Source organism: Pantherophis guttatus, chromosome 2 (genome assembly GCF_059756535.1).
Source record: "Pantherophis guttatus breed Tessera chromosome 2, ASM5975653v1, whole genome shotgun sequence".
NCBI lineage: Eukaryota > Metazoa > Chordata > Lepidosauria > Squamata > Colubridae > Pantherophis > Pantherophis guttatus.
Genome location: NC_142064.1, coordinates 20,559,241 through 20,585,828, shown reverse-complemented (window position 1 = coordinate 20,585,828; position 26,588 = coordinate 20,559,241). Strand labels below are relative to the sequence as shown.

The 26,588-nt window shown below is 41.6% G+C and overlaps 1 protein-coding gene across 4 annotated transcripts in view; it reads left to right on the top strand.

Annotated features, from left to right (window-relative positions):
* The window catches only part of ADAMTS12 (ADAM metallopeptidase with thrombospondin type 1 motif 12), a 177,935-nt gene that overhangs the window by 1,759 nt on the left and 149,588 nt on the right, over nt 1-26,588 (top strand). For all 4 annotated transcript variants that reach the window (XM_087885638.1, XM_034442423.3, XM_087885636.1 and 1 more), the window contains exon 2: nt 4,664-5,025. In XM_087885638.1, the coding sequence (XP_087741764.1) occupies nt 4,972-5,025 (54 nt within the window). In that variant the 5' untranslated portion in view covers nt 4,664-4,971. The remainder of the gene's footprint in view (nt 1-4,663; nt 5,026-26,588) is intronic.

Genomic DNA, 26,588 nt, shown 5'->3' with positions numbered 1-26,588 from the left:
ACTGCATTCTAACCACTGCACCACCATGGCACTAGCCTGTTTTCCTAGGGTAGCCTTAGAAGAAAAAGCAAGGTTTATATAGTTCAAACTACACATTATGAACTCTTGGAACAAGGGTTTAGCATTAATAGATTAACAGAGTTGGAAGGGACTTTGTAAGTCATCTAGTCCAACCCCCCACCCAAGCAGGAAACCCTACACCATTTCCGACAAATGGCAGTCCAGTCTTTTCTTGAAAGCTTCCAGTGATGAAGCTCCCACAACTTCTGAAGGCATCTTCAGTTGCCTCTGAATGCATTGGCTAGAATGCATAAATGCTTTAGATGTATTTCTAATTGAAGGAGCTAATCTATAACTAGCTTATTCTGACTTTTGCCAACCTGCTGCCTTTCAGATGGGATTGGGACTGTAATTGCCAGAATTCCCAAATAGGGTAGCATGCCACTGGGAATGTTGGCAGTTGCAGCCCCAACATGTTTGAAAAGCTGCATTAACTTCTGTGCTACACCAGTGGTGAAATTCAGCTGATTCTATCTGGATCGCATGATCTGGTAGCACCAGCTGCAGAAGGCTCCGCCTACCCGCCCGGACGTCATCACATACCATTTTTGACCCTCTGAGCATGTGCAGAAGGCTCTGCGCATGCGTGGAGGCACGCGTTCACATTTGCGAACCGGTAGCGATAGTAAGTGAATACCACTCCTGCGCTACACCTAGAAGACCGGAAATCACCATTATTACCAATATCTGGTCCTTGAACTTTTGGGGCCAGCAGTTACTACTAGAGGGTATCAGATAAGAGAATGATGCTCCAAGTAGTTCCTACAGTATGTTGTATGTGCAATACAAATACATACAGATTAGATCTGTTCATAATTTACTATTAATACACATAGCATTCTGTTTACTAGCCTCAGAAGTGTTCTAATCATATAGATCAGGGATCTGCAACCTTAAACACTCAAAGAGTCAGTTGGACCCGTTTCCCACAGAAAAAAAAACACAGGGAGCCACAAAACCCTTCTCATGCCTGACTATTTCTTGAGCGGCCACAAAACTAGCATATGTAGTTGAATTAAACATTCTCTTTTCTTCTGAAACTTTTCTTTTCTTGGATTTATCCATGGTTGGCCTACCGGGGATTGAAAAGCTCAATAAATCGCGTGCTGGTGGGTGTCACGCATTGGCAGTTTTGACGCATATTTTGAGTGACAGGGAGCCGCAGCAGAGGGGTGAAAGAGCCACATGCGGCTCCAGAGCCGCAGGTTGCTGACCCCAATATAGATAGAGGACTTGGTGTATCCCTCATGACTGATTTCAACATGTATTTGAAAGTGGGACTAGATGTAAGAAAACAGAAGGAGAGATTCCTTTCTCCATTTCTTTTAGTTCGGATGGTAAGTACTCATTTCATTTTCATTTCATTTTCATTTCATTTTCATTTCATTTTCATTTCATTAAATTTGTATACCGCCCTACTTCCGAAGGACTCAGGGCGGTGAACAGGCACAAAATAAAACACATAAATACAGAAGTTAAAACATGATTAAAACCTAATTAAATAATTTTTGCCCGAGACAATTTAAAACTCCCAATAATTTAAAACAAATTAAAATTTCAGTTTAAAAATTGAAAAGAAGGGGAGAAAATTAGGCCAGGCCGGCCTGCTGGAATAGGAGTGTCTTCAAAGCACGGCGGAAAGTGCGCAGATCCGGGATCCTCCGTATCTCCGGGGGGAGCTCGTTCCAGATAGTAGGTGTCCCCATAGAGAAGGCCCTCCCCCTAGGGGCCGCCAGTCGACATTGTTTGGCTGACGGCACCTGGAGGAGCCCCTCTCTATGAGAGCGTACCGGCCGGTGGGAGGCTGTTTGTGGTAGTAGGCGGTCCTGTGAGCTGACTAAAGATGATTTAAGAATATCTCAGCTAAAGAAAGGTTTAGGGGTACTTAGCATCAGTATTCATCTTTGAGCTGAACTCAACCCTTGGTGATTTCACTGGCAACACTAAGTCACTGCCTTGTTTGGAATGTTTCTTTTTATTTCTCAGTCTAGTTCTGGACTTTCACAGTTGTCTCTCACTGAAATATTACTCAAATAGAACCCTGATTACATTAGTGAGATTATTCAAGGGCAACTAGGTGCTCCCATTTTTTAGAAACCTAGCATGAACTACATAAGGGGAAATTATGCAAAGAATAATTTTAGATGGAATTCATCAAAACAAAATGACTTGATGAGGACAAGCTGAAGTTCACGGGGTCATCATGAAAGTATTTTCTTTATATATTTGAAATGAAACGTAGAAACAAAATATTCTCATGATGACCCCATAAGGTTCATCTTGTCCTATACGTTATTTACATTGTCCTTTAGGTAACGTAGAAAATAAAAAACAGTTTAAGAATTCATTATGCCAATTTAAAAAATCATTAAAGTAGAAAGTAAAACACAAAACTATTACAAAGCTTGGCTTGTCCTCCAGATATGTTGGCTAGAAATTCTGGAAGCTGTAGCTCTAATATTATCTGGGGGATCATAAGATGAGGTTAGCTGACCTTAAAGAATGAAATATTTCCTAGAGATGAATTCCAGACAATGAAGAAACTATGCTAAAATTAAAGTGTAAAAAGCTAATCTTTGTTACATTGATTATATCCATAATTTATATATTTATCTACCGCATTTTTCGGAGTATAAGACACATCTTTTTTCTCCCTAAAAGGGGGTGAAAATTTAGGTGCGTCTTATATAATGAATGTAGCCCCGCCCACCCACTGGCCCCCACCCTTTGGCTTCTGCCTTGCAGCAGTTACCTCCTTGCAAGCAAACAGCAAGAAAAAACAGCTCCTGTCAGCTTCAGCACAGCCTAATTAGCACAAGTTGATTGGATCGGTGTCCCAACTCTCAGCTGATATGCTCTCAACTGATTTGCACAGGGCTCTGCTGCCTGCTGCAAAGAGGTAAATTGCTGGAGCAGATTTTTTTTTCCCCTTGTGCTAATCAAGCTAGGCTGAAAACGAAAATGAAAGTAAAGCAGGCTGCTTGCTGTTTGCTGTAACAAGGCAAAATTGCTCAAAGGCAGAGGGAGATTTCTTTCTCTTCTTTTCCTCACCAAAAAAGGTAGGTGCATCTTATACTCCGGTGCATTTTATACACCCAAAAAATACAGTATTTGTTAAATTTATTTGCTGCCCATCTCATATCTCGCCATGAGGCTATTCTGGGCAGCTTACAACAATAATGCAGGGGGAGGGGGAGATAAAACATGTAAACATAACAATAGCAAAGGAATAAAACAAAAATAAAAGATGAAAATAGCAATAACAATAGCACTTAGATTTATATACCACTTCACAGTACTTTACAGCCCTCTCTAAGCGGTTTACAGAGTCAGCACATTTCCCCCAACAGTCTGGGTCCTCATTTTACCCCATCCTTACCTCGGAAGGATGGAAGGCTCAGTCAACCTTGAGCTGGTCAGAATCGAACTGGTGGCAGTCGGCAGAATTAGCCTGCAGTACTGCGTTCTAACCACGTGAGCCATCACGGCTCTTGTACAATAATATGAAATTAAAGAAGATGGCGGAGCAGGAGCAGGAAACAAAGGTGGGAGGTGGGGTCAGCTAATTAGTCCAATAGCCACCTCCAGTGTGGAACTCTGCACACTTGAGCTAAATTTTAAATTGATTTTAAATTGGGTTGTTTTAATTTACGGCCAGAATATTTAATTATTTTAATACTGTTTTTTAAATTTTGTATGCTCTGTTTTTACTTAGGCTGTGCACCGCCCTGAGTCCTATTTGGAGAAGGGCGGTATAGAAATTTAATTAATAATAATAATAATAATAATAATAATAATAATAATAATAATAATAATAATAATAACTCTCCAGGGGTGAAGTTCAGCAGGTTCTGACAGGTTCTGGAGAACCAGTAGCGGAAATTTTGAGTAGTCCGGAGAACCAGCAAATACAACCTCTGGCTGGCCCAAGAGTGGGGTGGGAATGGAGATTTTGCAATATCCTTCCCCCAGGAGTGGGGCGGGAATGGAGATTTTGCAGTATTCTTTCCCTGCCATACCCATCAAGCCACACCCACAGATTGGGTAGTAAAAAAAATTGAATCCCACCACTGGAACTCTCCCATTTGGTCCCTAGGCCAACTAGAAGAGCCAGTCCTTCAGGCCCTTTGGAAGGATAGGAGGGTGGGGGCAAACCTCACTCTTGGGGGGGGGGCGGGGCAGGATGTTCCAGAAGGCTGGTGTTTCAGCAGATAAGGTTCTTTTTCAGTCAGAGTTCCTTGATTCACGGACCAATAATAAATGAAAAGTTTCTGAAAACGTTGGGCATTTAAAAGTAACAACAATCTTGCCTCACAGCTAACTGATCTTGCTTAGGAGCTGCCACATGGCGCCCTGAGGAGAAAGATCTCATTTACCATCGACCTATTGGAAATCAGATCACAATTCATTTATTTCAATAGACATATTTTAAGCAGGATATAAACCCAACGTCTCAAACGTGCTTCAATGGTTCAAACATTGACTTTGGCATGGGAATAATGGCATAAATGTTATACACTGTAAATATAATACACTCTAATATTAATCGTGATCACTTTTTAAAAAAGCTAAGTTTTGACTCTTTTTTCTTTTTATTCCCTAGATCAATTTGTTAAAGCGCTGGAAGATTACCAAGTGGTTAGCCCAGAAAAAGTTGATGGAGATGGACATTTTCTCTCCTACCATTTACATCTCCATGCTTCAAACTTCAGAGGGAAAAGAGACTCCAGGAGAAGGGATAGTAAAGCATATTATAAAATTAGGCACAAAAACAAGGATCTCTTCTTTGACTTAACTCTTCATCGAGAATTACTGTCTAATAATTATGTTCTGGAAAAGCACTATGGCAACTATCTTGGTGCTAAGATCACTCCAAGCGTAGCCACGTCATGTCACCTCCTTGGGACGGTCATGGATTCTGATTCCCGGAGTGGAACAGCAGCAATCAGTACTTGCAATGGGCTAGTAAGTGACTGAATTATTTGGAAATCTTTATCACCCTTTGTAATTGTAAAAGGAAGATAGTCTGAAACCAGCCCAACCTTAGAAACTATGCATAAAAAAAGAAACTGATTTTAAAATTGACCAAAATAGGATTATAGGAAGAATTACCTGATACCTACAACTGGATTTTGTAGAAAAAAATTATCTTGAGGCCAGCTTAAATTACTGTATTTTTCAGACTATAAGACGCACCTTAGTTTTTGGGGAGGAAAATAAGAAAAAAGCTGATTGGGGGTGGATCGGCCTCCTGGAATACCCCCAAATCAGCCGTTCCCAGAGGTGCACTTTAGCAACAGGTTCGTTGGTTGTGAGCTCTGCGCCTTGCTTTTTTTTCAGCCTCTGAAACCTCCGTTTCAGTGGCTTTTTTCCCAGCCTCTCAAACGGAGGTTTCAGAGGCTTTTTTCAGCCTCTGAAACCTCTGTTTCAGAGGCTGGGCGGGGCTACATTCGAACTATAAGATGCACCCAGATTTTCACCCTCTTTTTGGGGGTAAAAAGGTGCGTCTTATACTCTGAAAAAATACGGTATGTTAAGCCATAAGAATTGTGTAAGAATGTGAGCAATTGTGTGTACTTGATGGCTGTTGTCCTAGGATTGTTAGACTGTGGGGGCTGGTAGTCATCTTTAGAATTCAGAGAACATCACTGCTTTCATAAAAGCACTGAGGGAGATGAATGATTTAGAAATAGGAAGTAAAAACAAAATGAAATAATAAAATAAATAATTGTTGTTATGGAAGGGCTTCTCCGGTACTATTAAAGAAGCCACGTGGATTGAGATTGTGAATATATCACATCCATTGGGGGTATTCAGCCGGTTCGGGCAGGCGAACCGGTAGTGGCAACCTGCAGCGCTATGCCGTCCCATTTAGCCACATTTTTTAAGCCACCCGCATGCGTGCAAGCCGCCGTGTGAGCAAAGCACATGCGTGGACAGCCGCATGCATGTCGGGAGGCACACACATGCCTCCCCAGATGCTTGGCAACTGACTCATATTTATGACGGTTACTGTGTCCCAGGGTCATGTGATTACCTTTTGCGATTTTCTGACAAGCAATTCCCATTGGGGGAAGGCAGGTTCACTTAACAAGCATATTGCTAATTTAACAACTGCAGTGATTCACTTAATAACTGTGGCAAGAAAGGTCGTAAAGCGGCGGGGAAACTTAATTATCTGACTTAGCAACATAAATTTTGGGCTCAGTTGTGGTCATAAATCGAGGGCTGCCTGTATTTGTATCAAATATAAGAATAGCTGTGTAAGATTGGAGTGGAATTTCACGGAACCTGTCTTTAGGTGACCAATGAGATAGTTTTTGAAAAACTTGAAAAATCAGTGATCAAAGGCCCAGCTGACCCATGCTTCCAGCTTGAGGCTCAAATGAGCTCTTCGATTTGATACAATATAGCTTCTATAAATCATAAGGAAGGCTGAGCGTCAAAGAATTGAGGCCTTTGAACTATGGTGCTGGAGAAGACACCTATGAGTACTTGAACCGTAAGGCGAACAAAAAGTCAGTCCTAGAGGAGATCAACCCTGACTACTCTTTAGAAGGCCAGATCCTGAAGATGAAACTCAAATACTTTGGCCACCTAATGAGAAGGAAGGACTCACTGGAGAAGAGCCTAATGCTGGGAAAGATTGAGGGCAAAAGAAGAAGGGGACGACAGAGAACGAGGTGGCTGGATGGAGTCACTGAAGCAGTAGGCATGAACTTAAATGGACTCCAGAGGATGGTAGAGGACAAGAAGGCCTGGAGGAACGTTGTCCATGGGGTCACGATGGGTTGGACATGCCTTCACGACTAACAACAAGCTTCTATAATGTTATCCAGTCCTTTCTTTATAGTGACTTAAGATCATCCTACCATGTCTTAGATTCCTTTTCTGTTTTTTCCTTTTCTTCTTTTGTTCCTTCTTTTCCTCGTGTATAAGAACTAGAGGTTCTGCTACATAGCTGCTGATCTCTATTTTTGCAGCTTCTGGAGATGTTAGCTCTTCATGGTAGACAAGTTTAGGAAACGGGGGTTATGAGAAGTCTTGAAATATATTAAGTTTTGGGGTTTCATAACAGAATATTGAAAGCCTGTCAAAGCTACTCTCAGCTTCAACAGATACCCAACACAATCAAGATAGAATTGTGCTAAGTTTCTTTCCCACACTTTTTACTTTCCCAGGACTCAACGCTCTTTTCTGTAACCGCCAGACTCCTCCTTCTGTGAGTCAAATCTACATTCTGTCACTGGGACCCATTCCAGCCTTAATTACTGAAAATCCATGATTTCTGTTCTTTTAGGAACAGAAGGAATAGGAATAGGAGACAGGAAACATGAAAAGTCACATAAGACCAATAGGCTTAACCTCAAATTCCCAAGAAAAAACAAGAGAAGAAGAATCATGCTTGGCTCAGTCATTAGACTTAGTCATATACCCTCCTTCATCATCTGATGGATGTCCTGATAGCCAAAATAAGGAGCCAGATTGTTGGGGACAATAGACTCATATTGTAAACTAACCTGAGACTGCTGTAAAATACTATGGGGTGGTATATAAGTCCAAGTGCTATTGCTATTGTTATTGCCATCATCTTAAATCATTGTGGTTCTCAAGGAAGCTTGTGATGTTTCTGGCTCTACTATAAATTGCTGTTCCCCTTTCTGTCATCTCCAGATACTTGGGGATGTAGCAATTGTAATAATCACTATAGGTATATAGGCATTTGGAGGAAACCTTAACAATACCATGTGTATCATAATGTCATTGTGAAATTGCACACTTCATGTCAATTGTGCAATCATGTCATCACACATGTGACATCCTTTTTTCTCCAGAATGCCCAGGATTATAAATTTGCAGTTCCAACCTATTAGGGGTTGTCAGATTTGGGAAAATGTACCCTTATTTTAACATTGAATGTCAAGGGTCCTTTGGTGGCCATGCATTTCTTTGACAGTAGAGATACCTCTAGACAATTTAGGTTTCTATCACCATAGTAACCTGGTTTATACACTCTGAAAACTTAAGAGACATGTCTTTTGGGGCAGGAAAAGAAAGACGGAATTTCTCTTGAATTTTCAAAACAAGGCATTCGGCTAGAATATCTGGAATGTGGAGAACGATTTGAGTTTTGGCCTAGTCCGTAATAAAAAAAACGGAGAGACATTGCGCTTAGTGAGTTGGCAAGCAGCTGCAGCCTGCCAAATTCCAGCCCCAAGTATGTTCTTGATCCTTAGCTCTTCCTTCTTTCCACAGATTAAACAAAGCCAATGTAAACATTTGAGAACATTCCCCCCTCCCTTTTGGCTTCCACCCCATTAGAGAGAAATGAAAAAGCTTTGCTTCCTGGCAGGTCTGTAAAATCTCCTGGAGCTGTGTTCAAAAGCATACTTGAAAAGAGGGCCTGATATGGATGGAAACATCGTCTGCCTTGTTAGCTCTGTACAGGTAACTATCATAAAAAGTATCTGGAGAAAACTTTCAAATAAGAGTATCAAAGAGTTCCGTGTCAAACATTGCCAAGAAAAGGGGCCAGGAACAAAGTGCAATGGCAAAGACAGCCCCTCCCAGTCTGGGGCACTCCAGATGTGCTGGACTACCATTCCCATAATTTTCAAAATAGTTGGAGAAAACTGGCATAAGTTTTATTCTGCACACACCGCAGACTGAATAACCAAACACTTATTCCTGTCTTCTGTTAGTAACAAGCCTCAAGGTTTTCAAAAGGATTCTGAATAAAACTGAAGTTTTTAAAATTTGCAAGCCAAATTTTTAAGGGTTCAATTATTGTTATTGTTGTTGTTGTTGTGATTGCGGTTGTTGTGGTTGTATAGTGTTGTGGCAATAACCAGGAGACCACAATGCTATTGAAGAGTAGTAGCTTGCTAAGGTACTGTTGTGACCTAGGCCCAAGTAGTTATTACCAGACGGTCATAAATAAACATATTTTATTAGAACAGCTGAGAATTACTTCATTCTCAGCTTAGTTCAAATTAATTCCAAAACAAGTCCTTCAGAAAAAGTCCTTCAGCCTTATCACAAAACTTTTTGTCTTCTTTGGCACCCTGCCAGAAGCTTTTCTTGGCAAAGCCCCATGAAGTTCAGAAACAAGAGCCGTTGCTGCTCTTTTAAGCCTTATGGGAGGGGCCAATAATCTCCTGGTTTTACTCCCGAGTCATCCTTTTTGCTTTAGCTGCTCTTGCCTTCTGGCAATTCTTCACATACGTGCACTAGGAACAGGCTCCTCCTGTTCCTCTGCCTCTCTGCTGTCCGCCTCTGGAGGCTCCGGAGTCCGCGCATCACTCCCAGATGGCCCTGGCCCCATCTCTGCCTCTGATGCAGACCCTCGTCCGGCCTTCCCCTGACTCCAGGACTGGCCCATTGTCCTCCCCAGCCTCCTCACTGTCCGACTCCGCTGCCAGCTCCGCAGGCTGCTGGTGAATCACAACAGGTACCAGCCCTGTTATAGTAGTAGCTTGCCAAGGTACCAGCCCTGTTAAAGGAAATGCTTGTACGCTTTCCAAGGAGGCCAGAGGAAGGTAAGCTAGTTTCACACCAGAGAAAAAGAAAGATGAGTGGCTCTTCCTGCAGGGTCAGCCAAGGTCCTCTCCCTTCCCAAATCTGCCTTGCAAGCAGATGCCAGAACAGGAAAGTTCAGGGCCATCAGATATTTGACTGTCTGCACAGAGCACCAGCTCGTCTCCCCACCAAAGTGGTACCTATCTATCTACTTGCATAATTGTTAAGTGGAAAGAAACTGACGCGAGTGACGGGAGCTCACCCTGCCACACAGTGCTTGGGCTCAAACCGCTGGAGCTGAAAACATCTCCAGCGTCAATAAGCCACTGAGCTACCACGCCTCTAAAGGGCACAATGTACACATGGCTTCCTTGCATGTTTCTTTGTATCTTTAATTTCTCTTTCTGTCCATAAGAAATCTACTGCTTCTTAGCCTTGCTATTTCTGCTGCATATTTATTTCTTTGTTTGTTTATGTATTTATGGAAATTTATATTGCTGCTTATTCACACATGGCGACTCAAGGCGGCCTTATACAGGAATATAAAAACCTCATACATAAAACAATAAAACTAATAAAAGAGAGAATCATATAATAAATTAATAAAATAATATAATAAAATAACCCCCCACCACCGCCCCGGCAACAATACATCACACGAGCCACATGAGCTTAGGACCTGGTTATTTACAGGACCGCCTGCTACCACCAATAGCCTCCCACCAACCAGTACGCTCCCGTAGAGAGGGGCTCCTCCGGGTGCCGTTGGCCAAACAATGTCAACTGGTGGCCCCCAGGGGGAGACCTTTCTCTGTGGGGGCATCTACTATCTGGAACGAGCTCCCCCCGGAGATACGGAGGATCCGGATCTGCGTATCTTCCATCGCGCGCTCAAGACTTTCTTATTTCATCAAGCTGGCCTGACCTAAATCTTTCCCCTTTTTAAATGGAAATTTTAAATTTGGTTTTAAATTATTGGGGTTTTAAATTCAGCTAAATTATTTAATTTGTTTTATTTTATTTTAAGTTTTGTATTTATATGTTTTATTCCATGGCTGTTCACCACCCTGAGTCCTTCGGGAGTAGGGCGGTATACAAATTCAATAAAATAAATAAAATAAATAAAATAAATAAAATAAATAAAATAAATAAAATTAATAAAATTAATAAAATTAATAAAATTAATAAAATTAATAAAATTAATAAAATTAATAAAATTAATAAAATAAATAATGGACTCCATCCCGCTCTGGGTTCCCCAGGCCCTCTGGCAGAACCAGGTCTTCAGCGCCTTCCGGAAGAGGGTTAGAGTGTAGGCCATTCTAAACTCTGGGGGAATGATGTTCCAGAGAGAGGGAGCCACCACGGAGAAAGCCCTTCTTCTGGGTCCCACCAGGTGTATCTCCCTAGGGCAGCGATGGCTAACCTTTTTGCCATTGCATGCCAAAAGTGGGGGGAACATGGGGGGGTTTCACGTGTACGCATGCCCACACCCATAATTCAATGCACCCCACCTCCCTGCGCATGCCCACGCTACCCCATGGAGCTCCCCCCGCTTTTGATATGCGATGGCACGGTTTTCTTGGAGCCTAGGGAGGCTTTCTTGGAGCCTAGGGAGGGCGAAAACGGCCTTCTCCACCCCCACCCTCCCAGAGACCCTCTGAAGGCTGGAAACAGCCTGTTTCCCAACTTCCGGTGGGCCCGGAAGGCCCAAAAATCAGCAGGCTGGCCTGCGCATGCGCACTGGAGCTGAGCTAGGGCAATGCTTGCGTGCCCACCAATATGGCTCTGCATGCCATTTGTGGCATGCGTGCCATAGGTTCGCCATCACGGCCCTAGGGGATGGGACCCGCAACATTCCCTGCCTTCCTGCTCTGGTATCACATGTCAGTCACAAGTCTAACAGAGAAATTTAAACCTACAACCTAAATATCCTTGAAATATCTGGGGAATACCACTCCACACATACACAAATGAATACACACACACACAAATACACACATATAAACATGTATGCATGTGTTCCTCGACATATGAACACCATTGGGACCGGAATTTCCATTGCTAAGTCTAATGAGCTGTCTGATTTTTATGATCTTTTTTGTCATGTTTAAGCAAATCACTGCAATAGTTAAGGGACTTAAGTGATTGTTCAGCAAAACCAGCTTGCCCCATTGACTTTGCTTGGTGGAAACCAGCTGGGAAGGTTGCAAATAGCAATTAGGTGACCCCAGAATGATGTAACTGCTGTGAATTCACCTCAGTTGCCAGGTGCCCAAATTTTGATTGTGTTATCGGGGATGTTGCAATGGTCATAAGCACGAGGACTCGTCATAAGTCAATTTTTACAGTGCTGTGTAACTTCAAATGGCTGCTAAACAAAGTCGTGGGCTACCTCCACAACCCCGCATACATATACACACGCTCAAACCTTGATTTAGAATACAGGTAATCCTCGAGTTATGATCACAATTGAGCCCAAAATTTATGTTCCTAAGTGAAACATTTGTTAAGTGAGTTTGCCCCATTTTACAGGTTTTCTTGCTACAGTTGTTAAGTGAATCATTGCATTGGTTAAGTTAATAACATGGCTGTTAAGTGAAGCTGGCTTCCCCCTTGCGTTTGCTTGTCAGAAGGTTGCAAAAGGAGAATCGCATGACCCCGGCCGGGACACTGCAACCGTCATAAATATGAACCACTTGCCAAGCCTCTGAATTTTGAACATGTGACCATGGGGATGCTGCAGCGGTCGTAAGTGTGCAAAAACGGTCATAAATCACTTTTTCAGTGCCTTTGTAACCTTGAATGAACTGTTGTAAGTTGAGGACTACCTGTAATGTATTTTAAAATGGCTTGCAAGGCTAATTTAAAACCAAATATAATGTATCAGGAGTAGATTGTATAATATGGATCCTTTAGGGCAGTGTTTCTCAACCTTGGTAGCTTGAAGATGGGTGGACTTCAACTCCCAGAATCCCTCAGCCAGCAGTGCTGGCTGGGGGATTCTGGGAGTTGAAGTCCACCCATCTTCAAGCTTCCAAGATTGAGAAACACTGCTTTAAGGTTTCCTGCCTAAACAGGGGGTTGGACTAGAAGACCTCCAAGGTCCCTTCCAACTCTGTTATTCTATTCTAATTCTATTTTTTTAATGCATATTAGATTTCCTATTTGTCCTCTTAACATCCCTTGAACACCTGCCTAGCCCAGATCCAATGCTGTTAATTCCAGATTATGAAATCTATTTGTAAATCTTCAGTAGTTAGGAAAATAATCTCTCTACGTGCTCATGGACACTCTCGCTACATTGATGAATTCCCTTCAGGTAATGTAGTAGGCAATAGGACCTGTGTATTTTTCAAGAATTCAATTTGCTAATTAAAGAAATGCACAGTTTTAATATTTCAATGGTTCCCATGTTTCTGTTTCTGTTTTTCATGATAGTAAATGAAATTTAAGCAATGTTTTCCCTCCCTTCCCCATAGACCAAGATCGAAGTGGTTTATATGGTGTAAAAATGTTAATTTAGCCTTGAAGGAATAATCAGTAAGGGGCTGTTTCCTAGGTAATCCTTGCTTTCTGAGCTAAATCTTTGCAAGCATTTCCTACCCCCTTCTGTATACTCAGTAGGCTTTGAAAAGTGGTGTTGAGTGGGGAAGAGAAATCAACCTGTGGGAAGAAATATCCACCTGGTTCAGTTCCAACCCGGGAGAAAGACACTGGAAACATGGAGACTGATTGGAAAGATGATTTAATGATGAAGCAGAACCACCAAGCACATGGTTCTAGTGCAGTTGACCACATGGAGTTGAAAGCAGGGGATTTTTATACCTTTTCTTGGGCTTTGCACTTGAGCTTCCTGTTCCTGTGCAAGAACATGTATTCTATTGGCTGTTGTCAGATTCCCATGGGGCCATGTAGGGGTTACGTAGGGGTCATAGCTGGCTCTATAGGCAAAGTACAAATCCTAGATGTTTGTCTGAGCTACGTTTTGTTGATATTTTTGAGGGTGATGCAATGAAGGGTTGTTGGGCAATTCCTATTATGGTTGAGGTCTAATCCTACCTTTGTTCAGAATTTGCTGCAGGGAATTTCAAAATATCCTGCCTTGAATGGATTTCTGCCTGCAGTATTTGCTTTGCCTATGAATAGAGCTACCTAGATACTTGTCTTCTTTCAATAAGCTCTTTATCTCTTAAGTGCTGACATCTGTTGAGGGCTATTAAGAAAGGTGGGGGCTGCTTTCTCCCTCTAAAAAAACATGTTTCTCCATTTCTCATCCAGGGAAATATAATATTCTTCCTTTTTAAATATTTCTCAAAATATTTCATTCTTCTAGGAGAGTGGTGGGCGCTAACTTTCTACAAACCCCACAGACCTTTAGCCGTAGACCTGCTTCTGAGATTTGAAGGCATGAGAATAAAACCTTGCATGCAACGAGACCGATTACTGTACAGACCTGGCTCAGATCAAAAGAAAACAATGCTGGCCCTTACGTGGTTTATATTGTTGAAAGAAGATGAATCCTCTTGAATCGTTTTCCACGGTCACAGCAGTGGTGGGTTTCAGCAGGTTCTGACCAGTTCTGGAGAACCGGTAGTGGAAATTTTGAGTAATGCAGAGAACCGGTAATAAAAATTCTGACTGGCCCTGCCCCCATCTATTCTTTGCCTCCTGAGTCCCAGCTGATCAGGAGGAGATGGGGATTTTGCAGTAACCTTCCCCTGCCACGCCCACCAAGCCACGCCCACCAAGCCATGTCACACCCACCAAGCCACGGCAACAGAACTGGTAGTAAAAAAATTTGAAACTCACCACTGGATCACAGTTGGATAAACCATGGAAATTGACAAAGAGGCAAGGGCAAAGGTCACATTCCCTATCTGTCCTTAGACATTTTTGATCATGGAAATGAAAGATTCAACTTTTCTTCTCTTTTTTTGGATCTGTGTCACAGAAGTCTTTGCAACAACCCAACTTTTCTTTTTTTTTTTTGGAAACTACTTTCCCCAGGAGGTGAGAGTTATTTTCCGAATGAAACACCCTTTTCCCTCCCTCCCTCCCTGAAAAATTCAATCCCAGTTCACAACGGTTATCTTGCCATTGTAGCAGCTCCCATCAGGTCTATCTCCAGTCTCAGCGAACAACTTGGGAGCTCTATTAGTGTGTAAGAAAAGAATTATGTGGCTGTGAGCTGTTAGGATTTCCAATTGAGGGTGCAATGCTGAGAGTCGGGTGAGATAACTCTCCACGGACACATAACAGGGACTAGTAGCTGCAAGCAATTAGGATTCATCCTAGTGCAGGGCAATCCCATTTCAAGGCAAGGAATTGGAAGGCCAAGATTTTTATTTTTTTATAAAAAGTTTGTTTTTATTAAATATACAGTTAAAAACATTGGACATAGTGCGACTTCTCTGGTTCCAACATTTCCATCGAATTTTCCCTTACAACAAATATAATTATATATTGTGTATATATATCTTTGTATAATCTATCAAAATTCAGCTACATAAATCTCCTCTTCTATAGAAATTACATTCGACACCAATACAATTCCTACCTATCACATAATACTAACATAATAATTCTTAAACTCTTGATTTATCCATATTTCTCTATCCCAACATTTCTCCTCCTCTCCAACCATTGATACATTTTATTCCAGATTTTGTGATATTCCGTTTCACCCTTGTCTTTGAGTTCCAGAGTCAGCCTGTCCGTTTCTGCACAAATCAGTATCTTATTTATTATCTCTTCTTCAGGAGGAAGGCCAAGATCTTATTGTAACATGCTTGGTTGTGTAGACTGTTTTCTCAGTGGAGAGGATTCTTGGTTCATTCCCCCATCCAGTGATGGCTAACCTTTTTGCTGTCGTGTGCCAAAAGCGGGGAGGAGCGGGGGGGGGGGGGTCACGCACACGCGTGCCCACACCTATAATTCAATGTGTCCCACTCCCCCACACATTCACGTGCAACCTTGGTAGAGCCTTGGTAGTACAGTGGTTTAATGCACCCTGTAATTAACACAGCTGCCTGCAATTTCTGCAGGTTCGAATCTTACCAGGCTCAAGGTTGACTCAGCCTTCCATCCTTTCTAAGGTAGGTTAAATGAGGACCCAGTTTGTGGGCGCAATAAGCTGATTTTGTATAAATATACAAAAGTATGAAGGCTATTGCTTAACGCATTGTAAGCCGCCCTGAGTCTCCGGAGAAGGGCGGCATATAAATCAAATCAAAAAAAAAAAAAAAAACGCACTCCCCCTGCTTTTGGCATGTAATGGCACAGTGGGCCCGGTAGGCCTGTTTTTTTGCCCTCCCCAGGCTCCAGAGCCTTTCTAGGAGCCTGGGAAGGCCGAAAACGGCTTTTCCCACCCACCCACCCCCAGAGGCCCTCTGGAAGCCGGAAACAGCCTGTTTCCCAACTTCTGGTGGGCCCAGAAATACTGAAAATCAGTTGGCTGGCGTGCACATGCACACTGGAGATGAGCTAGAGCAAAGCTCACATGCCCACCGATATGACTCCATGTGCCACTTGTGGCACGTGTGCCATAGGTTCGCCATTACAGCCCCCATCCAACTTTGGTGAATCCACTGTGGCAGCATAGCAGTGCAATTTGATTTAAAAGACCCAGTATAGGCTTGTTATCATGCTAGCATTAAGAATTTGGAGGGCATCTGAGTTTAGTCACTGCAGCAATTGTAGAAACATAGGGAGTTGCTAGAAACCAATACTTTTATTTTAGGATGGAGATGTGTGTTTAAGATACAGCTCTGAAGAGGTGGAATGAGGCATTCAAGTTACTGGCTGGCAAAGGTTGACCATTTTCTGTGCTCAAATGTTGGTTCCAATGCAGTGCTAAATGGACAGTGATTCTCCGTGACAGACTCATAAAATATATATGCTTGATGTCTTGATGGCCAAATAAATATAATAATGGTCAAGCCAGTCCGGATCACTCTTTAAAACAGTCTGTGTTTTAAATTAGAAGAAGAAAAGAAGGAAAAGTTGATCACCTGGGACAATCCATCATACATGCAATCTTGCTAGTTAATTCTCTCAACTGCAGGTTTCCCCCCCCCAAAAAAACAATTCCAGTTTTTCCAAGTTTCCTCAGGAGAATGGAATTCCTGTATGTGATGGAAAAATCATTATCGCAACTTCTAGGTTTTAGAGAAATTTTGTTAGATAAATTGATCGCATGCACTTCAAGCATTCTGTAAGCCTTGCTGGCATAATTTTTTGCTGATGTTTAGAGGTTAGATAGAAGTCAGTCAGTTCAATAACTGTTCTGTCCCCATCTCTCTCACACACACAAACAGACAGCCGGGGGTTAAATAAACTGGCAGACAACCAATTCTTCCGATAAGACGCTTGGCAGCAACCCAGTAGCTGCTTGTCAAGAACTTTTACTCAATAAACAAAATACCCACAGTCAAGAATTGTCCAGTTCGTAAAATAAATCCAAGGCCGATAATGTTGTTTCCAAAGATGCAATGTGACTCGATAGTAGTTAGTTTTGTCCGTCACAGAGTCTGAATGGCCACCTCACCCCCTTTTATATCCTGTGGGGTGTGGTCCAGTGACTCAGCCTAATCTCTGGCACGCCTTTTCTTCTGTTGCGCGCGCTTATCTCTGCGATGCTGCCGAGGATCTAGCCAAGACTCATTACTCTCATCACTGTCCACCTGTGGCTGCGTGGATGTGCTTGACCCCCGGCCCTATCTCTTGCCCTTTGGCGGACACCGAAGGCATTGCCAGAGAGGAGGGTCCTGGAGAGGGAGGCCTTGCCAACTCCTCTCCTTCACTCTCGGAGTCCTCTCCTGCCGATGACACAGGCTCAGGTAACGGAGCCACAACAATAACAAAGAATATGAAAATATCATGAAGGTGAACTTCAGGTTTTTAAGAGCTGTTAAGTTCAACCAGTTCATAATTTCTAATCTTTATGACAGTTTTGGAGTTCTACTGAGGACGTCATAATGAAAACTGATCTGGGACTTCATTAAAATTTATTATCATGTTTGCAGGTTCAGATTTGTGAGCATACGGTACATGTTTGCCCCTTCTTATTTCTCCCAGGTACAGAGACAATTAACAACAGATGGTATTGTGGCATTGCTATATTATGTGAAGTTATTTGAGAAGAACCAGACAGTAGAAGGAAGTTTGTTTTGTTCACATTTTGTTCTCTGGGTTATCCTCCTTCAGATAAACAAGGGTTCTTAGTTTCCATTATATGCTATATAAAGCATGCTGAGCAGTGGTGAAATGTAAAATTTGTTACTACCGGTTCTGTGGACGTGGCTTGGTGGAGGGTAATGTGACTGGATGGGAGTGGCCTTTTTTTTCTTTTAAAAGCATTTTTTCTATAACCTCTTGAGCTTGTCAAAAAAATGCTTTTAAAAGGCTCTGACAATCCCAGCTGAGTGCGTGATCATCAGAGGCTTTTTTTTTTTTAACTTTTAAAAGCATTTTTTCTACAACCTCTTCGGCCAAAGAGCAATTTTATTTATTTACCAGCTGCCAAATTGGTGCCTGTACTTGCATCTGTCAATGTTTCTAAAATACCAAAATATATTTTTCACATTTCTCCTCTAAGTCTGAGCCTTGGTAGTACAGTGGTCTAAAGCACCCTGTTATTAAGACCAGGTGCCTGCAATTACTGCAGGTTCGAATCTCGCCAGGCTCAAGGTTGACTCAGCCTTCCATCCTTTCTAAGGTAGGTAAATTGAGGACCCAGTTGTGGGGGCAATAAGCTGACTTTGTATAAATATACAAAAGGATGAAGGCTATTGCTTAGCATATTGTAAGTCGCCCTGAGCCTCCGGAGAAGGGCGGCATATAAATCAAATTTAAAAAAAAAAAGTTTGCACTTCTTTTTTGTTTTGGGCATATTTAGTAACAGAACAATTGATCAGAATCGAGAATGGACACGATGAGATTGCCTATCGATAAGTATCTAGGCAACAGACTGATTTTTTCCCCCCTAACTGGCAATCAATGAACCTCCTGCTGATAAAACATATTCCGTCACCAAAATACGATAAATTTCATCTATTTTTGTCCATGAAATTTATTCTGGTGTTATATAAAATAGAAATAATAAAGCAGAGGAAAATCTTTTTGCATAATAAGAGGTTTACTTATTTAACAGTGAGTCTATTTATTTACTAAATCCATAACATCTCTCAGTGGCAGATTTTAAAAACAGAACATTTAAACGAAGGAAAACATCTCCCAGAACACAAATATTCAAACTGACTTGTGAAATCCCATAAGAGGCTTTTTGCTATATAACCTAAAGCCTAGGGAAAACAGCCAGATTTTCAAAGACTTGTCAAATGCTGTCATAACAATATTTTAGGTAAATTATATAATGATATCTGCATATATATCCACCAATCTTGTTTTCTCCTGTCCATTAGTGGTGTGTAAATACTTGTCCTTTTATTCAGAAATCTATGTAATTCAAGAGAACTATATACCACTAAATCTCTTGTGTCTATTTGTTTGCGACTTTAATTGGGCAAAACGGTGTGTCATAGGGCAACAATTATAGAACCAAGTCACTTTAAATTGGTTAAATTACAGAATGCTGGTTGCTTCAGAGCTGCCGTGCTGGGGCTGCTTCAGCACCGCTATTTGACTTTCAAGTTCTTTCAAAATTCTGTTACAGTATTAAACTGCCTCAAAATGTAGAGTAATCCTTGTGGAGTCTGTTTACTGACCTGGCATTTCTACTGATATTTATGCAATGCATGATAAAGATAAGAAACTTAGGAGATTGTCATGAAGCCAAGTGGGGGAAGGAAAAAAAAAGAGCAGTAGAGAATGTCATTTCCTGCCACTTAGCACTTCCAGCAAGTTCTGGATTTTAGCAATTTGTCAAACCAACCCAGCGTGGCTCTTTCTAGCTGTGCTCTGATAGATCTCTGGAGAAAACGTTGCCAAGATTTATTCTTTAACTAGAAATATCAGAGCTTGGGGCTGAGATTTGCTTTTTTTTAAAAATAGCAGTTCAGTTCTTACAGCTGAATTTGATCCATGCACTCCAGAGGTGGGTTTCAGCAGGTTCTGACCAGTTCTGGAGAACCGGTAGTGGAAATTTTGAGTAGTTCGGAGAACCGGTAGTATAAATTCTGACTGGCCCCGCCCAGGGGTGGGTTCTAAATTTTTTTACTACCAGTTCTGTGGGCGTGGCTTATTTTGTGGGCGTGGCTTGATGGTCATGTGACAATTATTTAGGATTTAGCAGAGGTACTGGTCTACCAGGCTGTACCAATCTACCCATTTATTTTTGCAGGCACTGGTCTACCCATTTACTTTTGCAGGCACTGATCTACTCATATATTTTTGCAGGCACTGGTCTACTCATGTATTTTTGCAGGTACTGGTCTACTCATATATTTTTGCAGGCACTGATCTACTCATGTATTTTTGCAGGCACTGGTCTACCCATTTATTTTTTCAGGCACCAGTCTAATGATTTGTTTTCTTTTAACACTGATCAGCTGTAGGGCGGCCATTTGAAGCCCCGTGGCAAGAGTTTAAACAGTTTTTTCCCCTCTAGCCATCAGCTGGGACTCAGGAGGCAACAATAGATTGCGGGTGGGGCCAAATAAAAGGTAAGAATAATGCGGGGGGTGGGGGGGCAGAACCGGTTCGGTGATGTCATATCGTCACCGCTACCGGCTTGGCAGAACCGGGCAGAACCAGGAGGAACCCACCACTGGCCCGGCCCCCATCTATTCTCTGCCTCCCAAGTCCCAGCTGATCAGGAGGAAATGGGGATTTTTTCAGTATCCTTTCCCTGGAGTGGGTTGGGTATGGAGATTTTACAATATCCTTCCCCTGCCATGCCCACAAGCCATGCCCACCAAGAGCCATGCACGCCCACCAAGCCACACCCACAGAACTGGTGGTAAAAATTTTTGAAACCCACCACTGATGCACTCGTGTTGCCCCTGATTCATTACAAAATATGCAATAGTTCATGTTGGAGAGTTGGTCTTCTTGAAGCAAGATCCCTCGGTAGAAGGTATAGCTTTGAGGTATGTAACTATTCATACTTTTTCCGCTGCTGATTCCTGAACATTTTGGGGTCACTCTTGAAAACCTAAAATGGGAATACAGGTAATCCTTGATTTACAACAGTTCATTTAGTGTATTCTGACCCAGCTTCCCAAACACGACAAGCCCTCTATATTTAAACCAATGACATTAAAAAAGATTTTGCAAATAACCAAAAAAACAAAAATAAAAAGGAACATCTTACCCAAAGTTTTTTTTTTTTTGAAATGGCAGAAGAATTAAATCTATTAGACATCTGGAGATTTCGTAACCCAGAAGAAACAAAATTTACTTTCTATTCCAACCCCCATAGATCCTGGTCGAGAATCGATATGGCCTGGATATATGGAGATTTAGTTAAAGATGTTGAAACTGTAGAGGTAATGCCAAACATCTGGGCTGATCATAATCCTCTCAAAACAATATGGAAAGGGCAAAAAAGAAAGAAACGCAGATAGACATTGAATCCACAAATTTTAAAAGAAAAAGAATATGTTCAAAAGATTCTAAAATAATTGGAATTATTTTTTAGAGACAACAAAAAACACCACACCTCATTGTAAAATCTCTGGGACACTATGAAAGCATATTTAAGGGGGATTACAATAGCATATATTGCAAAAAGAAATAAAGATAAGTGGAGTAAATCAATGATTCCTTTATTAGGAACACTAGTAGGCACAGCAAAGTAAGTCCGTCCGGCCAGAAGATGAATAGTTGTCTGCCACATCTATTCATCTCCATCCCCTGCCTTTTATCCCCAGAGCTATGTTGGGGCTTCGATAGCAGTGGTGGCTCTTCCGTCCCAAGGATCGGCCCATAGATTTCCACTGCTCTCCTCTCCTCTGCCTTCTGCGCATCTGCATGTCAGAACTGGACCCAGCTGTTCCTCCTCTTCCTCATCAGCCACCTCCAGATCTGGGGGCTATTGACTCTCCATCTGAGGGCTGACGGACGGCCCAGGCTCCGCCTCTCTCTCTCTCTCTGTCAGCTCTCTTCCCCCTTGGAGCTCTCAGGTTGCTTTGATTCTGACCCTGACTCCCACGCCGCCTCCTCATCTGATTCGGCTGCCTCCCCATGGGTCACATGATCAAAATTCAAATGCTTGACAACTGACTCGTGTTTATGATGGTTGCAGTGTCCCAGGGTCACGTGATCCCCTTTTGTGCTCCCCTGACAAACAAAATCAATGGGGAAGCCAGGTTCACTTAACCGCCTTGTAACTAATGTAACATCTACAGTGATTCACTTAACAACTAAGTTGTTAACTTCACTTTACAAGTAAGGTTGTAAAATGGGACAAAACTCAATTAACAAATGTCTCACTTAGCACAATTTTGGGCTCAATTATTATTATTAATTTTTTTAAATTTTGATTTATATGCCTCCCTTCTCCGAAGACTCAGGGCGGCTTACAATGCATTAAGCAATAGCCTTCATACTTTTGTATATTTTTACAAAGTCAGCTTATTGCCCCCACAACTGGGTCCTCAATTTACCTACCTTAGAAAGGATGGAAGGCTGAGTCAACCTTGAGCCTTGGCGAGATTCGAACCCTGCAGTAATTGCAGGCAGCTGGTCTTAATAACCAGCTTAATAACAGGGTGCCTTAAACCCCTGTACTACCAAGGCTCTTGGTATGTCATCTTTATGGTCATAGATCAAGGGCTACCTGTATAATATATCTCTAGAAGTAAGCAGCTTTCACACATGCTCATGATCCAGAATTTTCTGCAGTAAATTCGTGTGGGGGACCTAGATTTGTCTATTGCAGGGGTCTCCAACCTTGGCAACTTTAAGGCTTGTGGATTTCAACTCCCAGAGTTTCTCACCAAGCAAAGCTGGCTGAGGAACCCTGAGAGTTGAAGTCCATAAGCCTTAAAGTTGCCAAGGTTGAAGACTCCTGGTCTATTGCAATGTGTAGAATTTCTCTTGGTATTGAACAGATGAGTGCAGGAATGATCTCTACTCAATATGGTTGAGGATCAAGCATGTAAATTACAAAATGTTACATCACAGAATTAGCATTCAGATTTCTTTCCGTCAAGAATGAAGCACAGCTGCTTTGACAGCTACTGCATACCTGACTGACAGCCCAAATATTTTCACAAAAAGTTGGGATTTAAACCTAACCTTGGGTCTAAAGCTATAATTATTCACTTCCAACAATGTCAGTTCTACGTCAGTTCCTATCAGTTTTAATTTAGCGTTTTATATGTATGGTTAAGCTATTCACCACATCTGATAGGAAGTGAAACTTTTCTAAGTCTCGAAAACTGAAATATTTCCAGGGATTAATGGCTTTACAGAGGATTTCCAGACAAGGCTTTAGGTATGGAATTGCTGTATCTCGTTTATGGAATTTTTATGAGGCATCCAGACCTCCTCATCTTACATTCAGAATTCACTAGTGTTTTAAACTGATTCCTTTGATTTGTGTGTGTGTGTAGTGAGGGAAAGTAACAGAAAAAAAACTCACCATGGAAGGAAAGAAAATAGCTGCATAATGCCTTTGGGTCAATACATTGTGGATAATGTTTGAGTTCCTGAAAACATTTAATTGCAATAGCAGTTAGACTTACAGTATATACCGCTTCACAGTTCTTTAAAATCCTCTCTAAACTGTTTGCAAAATCAGTATATTGCCCTCAATAATCTGGGTCCTCAGCCTTTATGGAAGGCTGAGTCAACTTTGAGCTGGTCAGGATCAAACTCCTGGCAGCGAGTAGAGTCAGCCTGCAGTACTGCATTTTAACCACCATAGCTCTTAAACTTTAAAGCTTTATAAAGTTGTACTTTATACTGAGCTTATTAAAAAGATTTTGGAGGTAGATTGCTTAATCAATACAGTAAATGTCTATGGAGATTCTCAGTCATCCAGGTCATAGTTGTCCCAAAGGTGTTTTTTCAAGAGGCAATTGGACTTTCTGGATTTTCTTTGAAGACGTTTCGCTTCTCATCCAAGAAGCTTCTTCAGCTCTGACTGAATCCTTCCATTCCCCACCATCCAGTCAGGGCTGATGAAGCTTCTTGGATGAGAAGCAAAATATCTTCAAAGAAAAGCCAGAAAGTTTAGCTGCCTCTTGAAAAAGCACCTTTTGGACAATCAATACAGTATTGTATTGAGCCTGAATAGCTCAGCAGACTAATGCATTGTAATTTAACTCCAGCTGTCTGCAATTAGTAAGTTCGAATCTTGCCAGGCTCAGGGTTGACTCAGCCTTCCATCCTTTCTAAGGTAGATAAATCGAAGATCCAGTTTGTGGGGGCAATAAGCTGACTTTGTAAAAATATACAAAAGTATGAAGGCTATTGCTTAACGCATTGTAAGCTGCCCTGAGTCTCCGGAGAAGGGTGGCATATAAATCAAATTAAAAAATAAAATAAAATTGAGAAGCTGAATTGAGTAAATGGTCTAAAGTTTCTATGTGAGCTGAAGATGAATCAGTTATTAGGTGTGTTGCATTTTAGTTTATGAAACCTTTAAACTTTTCTCTGTAAATGCTTTGAATGAATACATGAAATCCATAAATAAAATATGACATGAGTGAAAGATAGAATGTCAGTATAGGTAGTCTTTGACATACAACTATTTGTTTAGTGACCGAAATTACAACAGCACTGAAAAAAGTGACTTATGACCGTTTTTCACACTTATGACGCCCTGGGTCTCCGGAGAAAGGCGGCATATAAATTGAATAAATAAATAAATAAATGACCGTTGCAGCATCCCCATGGTCACATGATCAAACTTCAAACACTTGGCAACTGGTATGTATTTATAGCAGTTGTAGTGTCCCAGAGTCATGTGATCACTTTTTGTGACTTTGTGATAAGTAAAGTCAATGGGGAAGCTAAACTCACTTAACAACTGTCTTACTTAACCATGGAAATATTAAGCACAATTGTCAAGGACTACCTTTATCAGATTACTTCTTAATGGCTGGGCTGAAATATTATGCTGAATACTAAGTAGCTTGTGGATTTGACTTTGTCAGAAATATGAATCTAGCTCTTGCCTTTTGCAAAGCATATTGATGGCTTAATTATCTAAAGAGTTATTATCTAAATCAGTGTTTCCCAAACTTTTGACATATGTGTACCCCTTCTATAATTTTCGTAACGCTGAGTACCCCTCATAAAAAACATACGGTACCCGTATAGGGTACGCGTACCACACTTTGGGAAACACTTAGATAACACTGCGATTCTCCGGCGTTTAAACAGCTCCGCGGCTCAACGTCAACTGTTAATGTTCACGCAGTTTAAAAATGGCCGAACCCGAGCTGCGCGGAGGATGCGCAGAAGTTCCCACCATAATGAGTTGCGATACGATGTACGATGGCCCCAGTTCCCGTGTAAAAACTGCGATATGTGCCTATTTCTTTCCTTGTTCTGTGGGCGCAGCTAAGCACGGTGCAGTGGATATTCCCATGTGACTCCGGTGCAACGCGTACCCCCACCAAACTCTTCCCGTACCCCTGGGGGTACGCGTACCACACTTTGGGAAACACTGATCTAAATTATCTAAATCTAAGGCCACACTTGGAATACTGCATTCAGTTTTGGTCGCCACGAGTTAAAAAAGATGTTGAGACTCTAGAAAGAGTGCAGAGAAGAGCAACAAAGATGATTAGGGGACTCAAGGCTAAAACATATATAGAATGGTTGCAGGAATTGGGTATGTCTAGTTTAATGAAAAGAAGGACTAAGGGAGACATGATAGCAGTGTTCCAATATCTCAGGGGCTGCTACAAAGAAGAGGGAGTCAAGCTATTCTCCAAAGCACCTGAGGGCAGGACAAGAAGCAATGGGTGGAAACTAATCAAAGAGAGAAGCAACTTAGAACTAAGGAGAAATCTCCTGACAGTTAGAACAATTAATCAGTGGAACAACTTGCCTCCAGATGTTGGGAATGCTCCAACACTGGAAGTTTTTAAGAAGATGTTGGGTAACCATTTGTCTGAAGTGGTGTAGGGTTTCCTGCCGAAGAAGGGGGTTGGACTAGAAGACCTCCAAGGTTCCTTCCAACTCTGTTATTCTATTCTATTCTATTCTATTCTATTCTATTCTATTCTATTCTATTCTATTCTATTCTATTCTATTCTATTCTATTCTATTCTATTCTATTCTATTAAATTATTGTAGCTTCTGAACTGTGTGAGCCCAGCCAAGAGTCTTTGTATTTTCTTTCTATAAACAACGCCTTTCCGAAGTTTTTGTTTTGTAAATAAAAGTACCCTGGATCTATTTGAGAATAAGCTATAAGAAGCAGTCTTAACACTCTGCAGTTAATACTGGAGTATGAGAACTATGGAAGCAACTTATTAATAATTCAGTATATTATTCATTTTACTGCCAAGGGGAGGAATGACCCGGATTTGACTGGCTTTCATTAATAATATAATGTTTGTATATTCTTGTAAGCCTCCTTGAGTCGCCATGTGCGAATAGGCGGCAATATAAATTTCCTCAATAAATAAAATAAACATTTGTTCTTGCACTTCAGGCAAATACTATGGACATACTCTCCACCTCATTTATGGCTTTGAGTCTCTGAAAATAAACTGTGTAATTTAGTCTCATACACCCACCAGATATGCTGAACTTCAACCAGGTTGGGAAAAGCTGGTAGATCAAATGCTCAATTAAAGTTCCTGGACCTGAAGCTGTCCAGAGTTGCTTCAAGAATGAGATGGGCAGCATATAAATGTAATGAATGAATGAATGAATGAATGAATGAATGAATGAATAAATGGAGTGGGAATGATTCCTCTTTATCTCACTGGCAAGCCGGGGTGAAATGTTCCCGGTTCGGACCGGATCACTCAATCCGGTAGCGATGGAGGCGGGTGATTCAGAGGACCAGTAGCAAATATCCCTGCCCCCCCCATTGCCCAGCTGAGCCGCGCAATCATCAGAAGCTTTTTTTTATTATT